This window comes from Malania oleifera, chromosome 2, assembly GCF_029873635.1.
Source record: "Malania oleifera isolate guangnan ecotype guangnan chromosome 2, ASM2987363v1, whole genome shotgun sequence".
Taxonomy (NCBI): Eukaryota; Viridiplantae; Streptophyta; class Magnoliopsida; order Santalales; family Ximeniaceae; genus Malania; species Malania oleifera.
This window is the reverse complement of record NC_080418.1, coordinates 67,071,545-67,084,639: the sequence shown is the minus strand read 5'-3', so window position 1 is coordinate 67,084,639 and position 13,095 is coordinate 67,071,545. Positions and strand designations below refer to the sequence as shown.

The 13,095-nt window shown below is 38.9% G+C and overlaps 1 protein-coding gene across 1 annotated transcript; it reads right to left on the bottom strand.

The window, feature by feature from the left end:
* Positions 1–1,020: 1,020 nt before the first annotated feature.
* On the bottom strand, positions 1,021–1,707 carry LOC131148227 (uncharacterized). The gene has a single exon (XM_058097954.1). The coding sequence runs from the start codon at positions 1,705–1,707 to the stop codon at positions 1,021–1,023; it is 687 nt and encodes a 228-aa protein (XP_057953937.1).
* Positions 1,708–13,095: the final 11,388 nt, after the last annotated feature.

The window sequence follows — 13,095 nt, the reverse complement described above, 5'->3', positions numbered from 1 at the left end:
TTCAATTCCTTTAATTCTGTCGGTGCCATTCTGTACGACGCTTTCGAAATCGGCACTGTCCCTGGTACTAGATCAACAGAAAACTCTACCTCACGATGAGGGGGTAGTCTCGGCAAATCCTCAAGAAAAATATCAGGAAAATCCCTTACTATCGGGATATCCTCAATTCTCAACTCTCCTTCTAATATCGCCTTTACACAGGCCACATAACCTTGACAACCCTCTAATAACAACCGTCTCGCCTGAATGATAGATAACAACTGTGGTGGGGTATGCACACGAGATCCCACAAACCTGTACTCCTGTCCCCCTGAAGGTCTGATCATTACCTATCTCTGATGACAATCTATACTGGTGTAGTAAGCAGCTAGCTAGTCCATCCCTAATATCACCTCAAACCCATGCATATCTAAAACCACCAGATCAACGAATAAAATCTTCCCCTGCATGCATATCAGACATTTACTAAGTACCCTATCATATATACCCTTAGCCCTTGTCGGCGTAGCCACTAACAAACTGACACCCAAATGCTGTGTTTCTAACATAAAATTTAACAAAATCCCGGACGATAAAAGAATGAGTCGCCCCTGAATCAAATAAAACAGTAGTTATAAATGATAGAATTGAAACTATACTTGTCACAACATCTCCTGCTGTCTCTGCATCCCCCGGTGTCAGTGCGTAGACTCAAGCTGGGGCAACATTCCTCTGCTGTCTGCCTCGAGGTGCCTGATGACCTCCTCGGTATGATCTAGGAATAGGCGCGACAACTAGTAGTGCACGATAGTCTCTCGTCATATGCCTAGGCTGATAGCATCGATAACACATAATCTCCCTAACCTGGCACTCTTCTGAGTGTCTCCTATAGCATATGTGACAAGAAGGAAACGTCCGATCGCCCTGTACAGACTGATCTGTCACTATCTATCTCCATCTTCCCCTTCTATTTTGCCTCCTCCAAGGCCCTCGGCTGGACCTTGCATGAACATCTAAAGAAGCGGGCCTCTTCCCCTGACTCTATGTTGCGGTACCTTTTTGAAAGCCACCCTCAATCACTCTAACTCTGTCTACTACCTCTGCAAATGTCTGAGCCCAAAAGCCTATAACCTGCTCATATAGACTTTGCCTCAGACCCTTTGCAAACTTCCTCGCCCTCCTCTCCTCATCTGGTACCAAATAAGGAGCAAACCGAGACAGTTTAATGAATCTAGCCACATACTGCTGTACTGTCATTGGTTCCTGCGTCAAATGTAGAAATTCCGCCGCCTTCGCACTCATAACAGTAACAAGAAAGTACCTCTTGTAAAAGATCTCCCTGAAGTGGTACGACATCACCATTACAGGGTCTGGTCTCTGTTCCTCCAACAACCTCGTTGATCTCCACCATCGCTTTGCCTCCCCCGTCAGCTTAAATGTCGCAAATAAAACTTTCTGCTCATCTGTACATGGAAGAATAACCATTATATCCTTTATGTCTTGGACCCAGTTCTCAGCCACCAGTGGGTCAGCTCCTCTAGAAAACGATGGAGGTCTCATCCGTGTGAACTGCTCAATCATGTAGCTCCATCCTCCCAAACTCCTAACCATCTCTGACATCACCTGCTGGGTGACATTACGTAGTAGAGCATCAAAATCTCTTCTAGCCATACTGGAAGGCCCTGCATCATCCCCTCTAGCCTGTGCACTACTACACCTTGGATCCATCCTACGAAGGGTGTATGATTACGCGCTTAAATTGCGTAATTAGGTGCTTTAATTCATGCATTGCGAATGATAATTTGTATTTAAATGCCTAATTACTCTCAATATTCTAACATTGTGTTCTATTTATAAAATTTGGGTTTTATTGAGTTATGTATGAAATTTTGGTTTTTGTTTATTGCAGAGCAACTATTGGAAGCTAAAAAAACCGACGGTACTTTGCAATCTATGCGTAACTCTCTCATCCAACCTTTGATTCAGATGATTCAAGATGCCGTAGAAAGATAAGAAAACAATCTACAATTTTCGTGTTTTGTGTTTTGCAAAATACTGGCAGCATCAAGGCTGAAATCAGACGTGAAGTTAGCATACGCCGTTTTATGGATTATTTCGACAATTCTTCGTAATCTTGGCGTAACTTTCTCATTTGAGCTCCGATCAAACTGATTCAAAATTCTGGGAAAAGCTGAAAAAGAGTTCTACATCTTTTGTGTTTTAAGCTTTGAAAGTTACAACCTATAAGAGGGTCGAAAGTGGGCTTGAAAGAGGAGGTTCATGTACCTTTGAAAAAAAAAAAGAAAATCAAAAAATCAAAAAATGAGATGTGAGCCGGCCATGCAGCCGGGTCATCTCAGAAGGTGAGGCGCTGGGTACATACAAAGGAAAGACAAAAGAATGGAAAGAAAAAAAGAAAGGAAAGAAAAGCAAAGAAAGAAAGGACAAAAAGGAAAGGAATTGGAAAAGTCAAAGGAGGGTTTCCTTATGGAGGGAGCTGTGTGCAAGAAGAGAGGAAGGGGGGCAGCGTGCGCTGGGCAGAAGGGAGAGAGGCCGCACCATAGGAGAAGATTTTTCTTGGGGGAGAAACAGAAGGGAGGCCAAACACACAGAAAGTTTCTCGGAAAAATTAATTTTTGGGAGCTTTCTTGTGGTTTTCTTTTGGGGGTGCTGCACACAGCCAGCAAAGGAGAGTTGGAAGCACGTAAAAATAATATCTTTTCAGAATCGGAAGGCGGCAAACAATGGCAGTGTTCGGGGTGTTCATGACGCGCGACGGCGGTGCGGCGAGTATTGATCTTTCCCGTACGCTCCAAATTGAAGAAAATATGGTGAAATCTGTTATGTTGGATTTAATTTTTGGAATGAACTAAAATTTTGAATTCTAGGAAAACGATGTAGCTAGTTTCAAACTATGCTTGCTCTTTGATGCTAATCTGAAGTAGTTTTCATTAATGTTTGTTTGAGTTATTCTGTGCCTAATGCTTTTAATTAACTGGCCATTAATCAAATAATTTTAGTCTTGTGATTTGCTACCGAAAGGGGGAATTATAGGATAGATCTTGGATAATTCAGCGTAGGTAAATATAGAGATCGAAAGACTTGTATGAACCTACGTAGCATTAAAAATCGAAGGTCTTACTGCGTTCTTGCGTTATTAATTTGCATACTCTTATGTTAAATAATAAACAAGAATAGGTTCTGATTGACTATCGAAAAAGGCTTTTGGAAAAATTGGCGATTTGCTAACAAACAGAGAAAACGAAGTTAAATTAGTTAAATGAGTAAAGCATAGTGAGGAACTAGGTGAAATCGGTTTCCTAGAAGTTTTCACCATCATCAATTTGACACGCGGTATCCAGTTTTAAATTCTCCTGAATAGTTTATTTAAAGTAACTTTGTTTAAATTTTGCAGTCTAAAATTATTAATTTTTCTAAATAAAATCAAGGTTAGTAAAATTTCGGTACTTGGTAAAATTAAGACATCAATCCCTGAGGACGATACTCTACACATCATTATATTATAAAACTACGATATTGTGCACTTGCAGTTTGCACCGGGCAGTGTAAAACCATTTTAGAATTCTATCATCATGATTCACAAACACACCCAACATACTCAAACTCACAAAATATTCTACTATAGACATTTCTCTTAATTCTCTTAATTCCCATTTAAGATTCAATCCTACCACTCAGAAACATGTTCTAATGATAGTATCTATGGTTTTCTTGAAGTCGTCACCCTAGGAAAAACACAGAAACAACCACGGAACTTCTGCTTCCATATTGCAAAACAGAACCCTAAATTCTAGTCTCATCCTCTAACAACAACTGACTTATATCTCTTCAATATCCATTTCTATACTCTGATATTATATTCTGCTGTTTACTGAAGTCTGTAGAATCTAGCAAACCTAAGCTCTGATACCAAATTGTGACGCCCCGATTTTCATACCATTTTTTTTCATATAATCAACATATATATATATATATATATATATATATAACCACATATCGATCACGTCAACCACTGATTCCCTATTACATAACCCAACCTGAAAGTGGGTACTGGATATACAATCATACTCATACACAATACTAACAGCGGAAGTCCTTTCATAAATATATACATATATACCACAACAAATACACATACCATAGTACTGCCATACACATATACAGGTCTATTATAAAACCTCTAGGGGAATCAAATCTCCCTAGCACAAAATACTCACCTTGTCTACCTAGGGTATCTGCTCCCCTCTATCTCGGAGCTCTATCACCAGGTCTATCTCGGTTTCCTGAAATATTTAAATGATTGGGTGAGACACATATCAGTAAGATGGAATAAATTATCTATAGTGTGTGGCAGCATGAGAAAATAAACCATTTCCACAATCATAATCATATAGGTATGAAACACAAGCTTTCACAAGCTTTTACTTCCATTTCCAAAATCATTCGTTCGTAACCCAAGTTTATTGGTGACGTTCCTAAGAATAAGGAAGCTTACCCGCCACTACAAGCAGTTTCCCTCTGCCTTGATATCATTTGCAACCTAGCCCGACTAACTTGGGTTCAATTGCAACTGATACTTATCAGAGCACTCACCTTACTCCATAAGCCTTCAGGCGGTGTGTTTTACTTCACTTTAATTATTTATTAACTCACACTATTTCATTTCTCAGTTTCTTTCTCGTTTTCGTTCTCATTTCATTTCCATTTCCATTTTCTTTTCATTTTTCCATTTCCATATGTAGCACATGAGTGGGTCTGATTATCAATACATCTGTGTCTATACTCATGGCTGCCCTGAGGATATCTTTCCACGTCATGCTTCCCTCCATGAATAAGGTTGTGCGACCCGAAGGTTAGACCTAACCATGGTTGGCTGACATAGTTAGGTAAAATAATATCACATATTCCATATTTGTAGTACGACTGGCCGGCCAAAAGACTTGATCCGGACTCAGGGGGCACAACGACTCTACTATACAGCTCAGTCGACTGTCACGCCACACGCTCTATGAGCCCGTGTGGTTGCACTAACTCCACTAGCAACGGTACCTTGCTCAATACCACTACCCATCATTAGGGTTTTCATATCCATCCATCAGGGTTATCACTACCACATACCAACAATCATTATGTGATATTGGCGTTTCATCAATCACATGTCTATATTCCTATTTCAAAATTTCACATTTCAATTATCACAATTCAATAAATATATTGCAAAATTAACGATGCAATATTCACATTTTTCATTTCCATAATTCAATATCTGTATTGTAGTATTCACATTACAATACATACAGTCACATATTCTCAATTTCATATTCTCATATCAGTGTTCACGTATCATTATTCTCATTGTAGTATTATCCTTGCAATATTCACATTTTCAATATATTCATATCACATTCGTATTACAGTATTTGCGTTGCAATATTTTCATTTCTCTTTTTCACATTTCCAAGTCTGCATTACAGTGTTAACATTGAAATATTCACATAAATCAGTATCCTCAACTCAGTTTTTGCAATTCAGTATTCACAACTCATTTGATCTCATAATATCATATACATATCTCATATTCATCATTTCTCAGAAGATATACATTTTTCAGTACATTTCACTTTCATCATTCTCCCCATTTCAAATCTCATGTCACATTCTCAAGGTAAATCATTAACCAAGTTTTAAACATATCCCAATACAAATCATATGCCACACAAATTTCATCTAATATTTATATTATAAATAAATTTCAGGTAAAATATCATAAGATCATTTCTCATATTTCTCAACCCATAATTTTCAAAAATAGACTGCTATAATTTATTCCCTTTGCCTGACTTATTGAGAAGTCCACTAACACCATAAATTTGACGCTCCTCGGTGTTCACAGCTCAAAATCCTAAAAATCACATTTTTACCAAATTAAAAACCCAACTCCCAGAACATTTATCATTTAAAAATCTTTATACTCCATATACTCCAAGTTAGCTTAAAAATCCTTAAAGTATATTACTTACCCTGGTTTTGGGATGATGCCTCAAGACTCCAATATGAAAATCTACTCTGCCTAAGATGCAGAGAATCTTCCCAAGAACCTCGTGGTGGTTCCCAATCGTCAATCCAAGCTCCAATGAAGCCGACAATGAAGAGAGAAGTGAGAGAGAGTCGTGGGTCTAGAGAGAGAATGTGAGTGAGAGAGAGAAAATGACACTGAAAAATGAGGGTTTCACCTTTTATAGGTCGCAATTCGTCGACGAATTTAAGTGGTTCGTCGAAAAATACATGAAGGTACTTCGTCGACAAGGAGGCTATTTCGTCGACGAAGCTGCAATTTCCTAAACCCTCTTGGTAATCTCGTCAACGAGACATGTGTACCTCATCGCCGAAATCTACGAGATATTCGTCGACGAAGACCTTGTGTTCATCGATGAAGCCCTTCTATTCTCCTTTTTTAAAACTTCCTTCCCTTTCTTATTCTTCCCTCTCTCTTTCTTTATTACTTTTATTAATTTAATTTTCCAAGTCTCTTCAACATGAGTTGGAAGGAGTTTGAAGTGAAGGCTGTGACTATTATTAGGCTTTCTGTGGCCGATGACGTGATGCATCACATTATAGATGAGGAATCGCTAAGAGCAGTTTGGCTGAAACTGGAAAGTCGGTATATGTCCAAGTCATTAACGAACAAGTTGTATCTTAAGTAAAAACTATATGGGCTTAAGATGGCAGAGGATTTGGATCTGAATCAACACATCAACATATTTAATCAGATTATCAGTGATTTGAAGTGGGTTGATGTGAAGCTTGAGGACGAAGACAAAGCGTTGATGCTACTAAATTCTCTACCTATGTCTCCTACATATGAGAATCTATTTATGACTCTGATGTGGGGGAAAGAAACTGTGGAGTTGGAGGATATCGCGAGTGCACTATTGAGTTTCCATTGGAGGAAGAAGGTTAGCTGCGAGAATTCTCTAAGTGATGGGCTTGTGCTGGAAGGGAATCAGGTCGCGGGAGAAGCAAGTTCCGAGGTGGACTGAGTAATAATAAGGCTCAGTCCAATTCTAAGAAGAGGAAGGACGTACGATGTTTTAAGTGCAGGAAAAAAAGGCACATAAAATTGGATTATCCAGAGAGGAATAAGGGGAATGTTGAAAACAAAGAAAGTTTATCAAACACGACGAGTGTAGTGGAAAGAGGAGACTCTAGGAGTGGTTATGGTGATATGCTCTTGGTTTCATCTAGTTCATATGTGCTCTCAGATTCTTGGATCTAAGACTCGGAATGCTCTTATGATACACCCCCAATAAAGACTAGTTTGCCACTTACAAATTGGTGAATTCTGATTCAGTTCTAATGGGGAATGATGCTGCTTGCAAAGTTGTCAAAATGGGGAATATCAGAATTAAGATGTATGATGGTGTGGTGTGGACGTTGTGTGATGTTAGACACATACCAGAGTTAAGAAATAATTTGACTTCATTGGACACTTTAGACTGTAACGAGTTTAGTTACAAGTCTAAAAGTGGGGTAATGAAGGTGAGCAAAGGCGTTCTGACTGTGATGAAGGGGATGAAAGTACTGGGAAATATCTATACACTATTAGGTATTGCAGTTGTAGGTGGATTTGTGGCTGAAGAGTTTGAGTCAGACACTATCGTTTTATGGTATATGCGGTTAGGGCATATGGGTGAGCGTGGAATGAAGGAGCTTCACAAGAGAAATCTTTTGAAGGGGGTCAAATCATGCAAGCTGGATTTCTATTAAGTACTGTGTGCTTGGGAAGCAGAATAAGGTTTAGTTCATGGCAGCTAAGCACAAGACGGAGGGTATACTTGACTACATTCATTTGGATGTTTGGGGCCCGGTGAGAGTAGCATCACGAGGGGGATATATGTACTCGTGAGTTTCATTGATGATTACTCACGCAAGGTCTGTGTGTACTTCATGCAACACAAGTCAAAGACGTTTGCCCAGTTTAAGTTGTAGAAAGTTGAGGTGGAAAACCAGACCGAGAGAATGATTAAGGGTCTCAAGTTAAACAATGACATTGAGTACACAAATTTGAGTTTCAGAGAGTTGTGCAAGAAGCATGCCATAAGGAGACATTTTACAGTATGCAAGATACCACAACAAAATGGTGTGGTAGAAAGGATGAATTGAACCTTAGCTAAAAGGGCTCGGTGTCTCAGGTTGAATGCTGGGCTCGCTAATAATTTCGGGGCTGAGGCGATGAGTATTGCTTGTTTATTGGTTAACAGATTACCAAGGGCATCACAAGATGGGAAAGTTGCTGAAGAGGTGTAGATAGGTAATGAGGTAGACCACTCTAGTTTGAGAGTATTTGGGTGTCTAGCCTATGTGCACATTCCTAGTGAGGAGAGATTGAAGCTTGAGACAAAGTCTAGACGGTGCATCTTCCTGGGATATCAGAAAGGGTTCAAGTTTTGGGATTCGGTGGCAAATAAATTGGTGATCAGTAGAGACGTGGTTTTCGATGAGAAAGCCATGTTGTGATGTACTCAGGAAGAAGAAGAGAAAAAGGTGCAAGAAAACTGCAGCAGCAACGAGCATATGGTGTAGGTGGAGTTGGAGACTCAGTGTAGAAATGTAGGGAGTTATAGCTCGAGAGATCAACAAGTGGTGCTGGTGGAGTTGGAGACTCAGTGCAGAGATGATGATGTTCAGAATGCAGGGAGCTCTAGCTCGAGAGACTAGTAGCATCGCAGTATATTTGTAGACAGACCCAAACGCATCGTCAAGCCACCACCCAAGTATAGATTTGATGATCTAGTGTCTTATGCACTTATCACTAGTAGTGGGGATCCTACTACCTTTCAGAAGGTAGTACACAACCAAGAGAAAAGTAGTTGGATGGGTGCTATGGTGGAGGAGATGGAATCACCGCATAAGAACCAGACGTTGGATTTAATGGAGTTTCCTGAAGGGAAGAGGGCGACAGGATGCAAATGGATGTACAAGAAGAAAGATGTGGTTTCAAAAAAGAAAGAGAGAAGTTCAAGGCTCGGTTGGTAGCAAAGGGATAGTCGCAGAGGAAAGGAGTTGATTATAATGAAATCTTCTCCCTTATGGTCAGACACACTTCCATTAGGGTAGTGTTGGGATTGGTGGCACATTACGACATGCATCTGGAGCAGATGGACATAAAGACAACATTTCTCCATGGTGATTTGGAGGAAATGATTTACATGACATAGCGAGAAGAGTTTTGCCAACCTGGAAAGGAGCACTTGGTTTGTATATTGAAAAAATTACTTTATAGGTTGAAGTAGTCTCCGAGGCAGTGGTACAAACAGTTTGGCGCTAACATGATCCATATTGACTACAAGAGGTGTGAGTACGAATGTTGCATCTATGTGAAGAATCTTGAGGATAGTTCTCTCATATTTATGTTGCTTTATGTTGATGACATGCTGATTGCTGCAGGGAATATAACTGAGGTAAATCTATTGAAGACTCTCTTGAGTAAAGAGTTCGACATGAAAGACTTGGGTGCAGCTAAGAGGATTCTTGGGATAAAGATTTATAGGGATAGAGTTGCAGGGAGATTGTGGTTATCTCAGGGTAGTTGCATGGAGAAGGTATTTAAGAGTTTTAGCATGACTAATGCTAAACCGATTACTGTTAGAGAATCATTTTAGGCTTTCTACCGTCTAGTGCCTAAAGATGGATGATGAGGTTCATGATATGTCAAAGGTCCCCCTATGTCAGTGTAGTGGGGTGTCTGATGTATGCCATGGTATGTACAAGGCTGGACCTGGCACAAGCTGTCAGTGTAGTGAGCAAATTCTTTTCAAATTCGGGTCGGCAGCATTGGGATGTAGTCATTATGTTAAGCAGACAACAAAGTGGTCCATCAGTGGTAGGGTATGTGGATGCTAACTATGTAGGGGACTTCGATGACAGGAGGTCTAGCACAGGGTACGTATTCACCCTCGTTAAAAGACCTATTTGTTGGAAGTTTTATGGTGCAGTCACTCTTTGCTTTATCTACTACTGAATTGGAGTACATGACAATGGTTGAGGCTACCAAGGAAGTGTTGTGGCTTACAAGATTTGTCAAGGAGATGGGTATCCAATAAGGTGGAGTTCGGTTGCAGTGTGATAGTTAGAGTGCCATCTATTTGGCGAAGAACCATATGTATCATATGAGGACAAAGCACATAGATGTGTGATTTCATAGGATCAAGGATCTGGTTGCTTCAGGTAAACTTCTGCTTGTAAAAGTTGACACGTTTGAGAATGCGGCAAACATATTGACAAAACCTATCAGAACGAACAAGTTCAAGTATTGCTTGGACTTGATTAACGTCTCCAAGTGCTAGATGGGAGGCGATTCTAATCTACTGCCTAAGTGGAGCAGTGGGTTATGCTTTCATATTTTTCCTAAGTGGTGAATATTTGCCAAGGTCGATAATGTTGGATATATAGCTCATATTAAGTGGAATGCATGTATCAGGAATCACATGATGAAGCAAAGAACAAAGAAGTTGGGTTATATGAAAAAAACATCGATTGTTTGGTTGTTGGTTTACCCTCAGGAGATAACCATCGACGGTTTCCCTTCAGTTTGCAGGATTTAGCCTCAGTATTAAACAGTTGGTGGTTGTGCCGAAACCGTTGACGGTATTGTTCAGCGCTAAACACGGATTTTGAATCGGGAAGATTAGTAGATTAGGGGATTTGGAGGATTTTTCTTTGGTATTTACTACAAAAGTATTTTAGATAGTTTCTAAGTCTTCTATGCACATAGGGTTAGAATAAAAAACATTATTTTGTAACTTTTGATGTAAGCTTTGACGATTGATAGTGAAGATCGGCCTCTTGCTCACGTGGATGTAGGCACATTGTCGAACCACGTAAATTATTGTGTCTTTGATTATTTACTTTCCGTTATTCTCTTTGTGATTGAATTTTTACATATTGTTTATCGTTGGTTGCTATATTACACATTTCGATTCGATTTGTGGTTTCCGCTGCACATTGGCTTTCAACTCTTTACACAACAGTGATGATAATGGAAAGGGTTGGCTTAAAATATCAAGATATTATTGATTAAAAACATGTGTTTGAAAAGATGTTGGGATGTAATTGATTGAAGATATGCTGAGATGAAAAAAAAAAATTGAAAATTCTTGAATTTGATGGGAAAATATGAGGTTTGCAAAAATCAAGATGATTTTTGAAAACAATATTTGATTTTTCGAAAACATCTTTTGTTAGTGGGGACTCAAAACAACTAAGCTAAAACAAACATCTAATTAAGTATTTTCTTGGTTTGTTTAACTTAATCTTGTTGATTAAAACTATAATCCCCTTGATTATACGATTTTTGAGGGTTAAAAATCTTTACCATGCTTAAGGATAAAGGGAAAAAGATACTAATAGTAAAGTCTTCCCCTTATCCTATTATAAGTTGGGATTAGGTTTTGGGAACCGAAATTACGTAATTAGATGTGTAGGATTACACAAATGCTAATAAAAATAACTTTGTATATTTTTTTGTTTTTGTTTTTTGTTTTGTATATATATATATATATATATATATATATATATATATATATATATATAAAATCAACAACACCCATAGAGTAAACTTACCATTCATTTAACACCATACAATAATGACAAAAATAATAATGTGGAAGTACTAACATGTACCCTTGTTTGCGAATCCCTAATCAGACACACATGAAATCAAGTGATAACCTAATAATTTACTCAAACTAATGCACTCACTAACATCTACACTGCCCACGTATGCACAGTTAGATATACTAGGTCACATATTTACACATATGTAACAATAAAACACATTAATGCACACATCAATATCCCATTAACAACTATTCTAATGACATGCTTATAGGGCCATGTACTAATACTAACAATAACGACAATAACAAAAATGATAATAATTCACGCTAATAACATGCGCACACTAACACACAAACTAATGCACTCACTTGCTAGTACTCTTAAGCATTCTTTACACTACTTATATGCATACACATACGTACACATTTATACATGTTCACATAATGTGCATATATGTTCATGCTCATGACACATGCATGCATACATACATCTACTCGTGCGGACCATACACTCGTCCTATCATTCACACACTGACGCATGCATGTTCACACCTATGATTAAACATGTCAAATGCACATGCATGCAAAGCTACTCCTTTCATGCATGCAAAGCACCCATGCACCCACTGCCATTCACAGAATAATTCACGTACTCATGTAGTTCATGCATCCTTTACACTTGTACTAACCATGCACACACAATGCCACCCAACTAACACAATCATTTATTCAAGTTTATGCGTGCAAATTCAACCACAAAGCATCTCCAACTTAGTCATGTTTTATTATGTGTATATGCATCCAAGCACCTTTAATAACATGCATATGCATAATCACACATGCATTGATAGCCATGAACATATACCCACGCATGCAAACCCACCCATAGTCACATACCTTTATAGATATATAAATACATTCCTATTCATGTAGGTTTTTATGGTTGTGCATACATATATGTCCATTCAAGCAAACACTAAACATATGCACATATAGACATACATACGCCCATACCCACACAAGCTCATGCAAGGTGCCACATGATACCATGCATGAAAAAAAGACACCCACATGCACATGCATTTATGTAGGCATTTGAACATATAGCCACTCACAAGCATGTAAGAACATGCATCAATCACTCACATATCTAAAATAAGCAGAATATGAGAGAAAGAGGGGCTTACGTTGGTCTTGGGTCTGGGGGCTTAGGCTATTGGAAAATTGAAGGATTAGGGTATATGAATGCATGGAAGGAGAAGAGAGAGAGAGATCCGAGAAAGATATGGGAGAGAGAGATTGGCGTGAACAGGGGGGTCGTAGGGAGAAAAGGAGAGGTGTTTGGTGGCTAAAAGGGGTATTGGGGTTGTTAGGAAGGTTAAGGGGTGTCGGAGTGGTCAAAGGGAACTTGCGGTACACAATAATGGCGGATTTCCTACGAGAGCGCACAAGAGAAGGAAGATGACAGTTGGGCTTC

Excerpts from the sequence above, each read along its gene's own strand:
- LOC131148227 (XM_058097954.1), bottom strand. The coding sequence starts at position 1,707 with ATGGATCCAAGGTGTAGTAGTGCACAGGCTAGAGGGGATGATGCAGGG.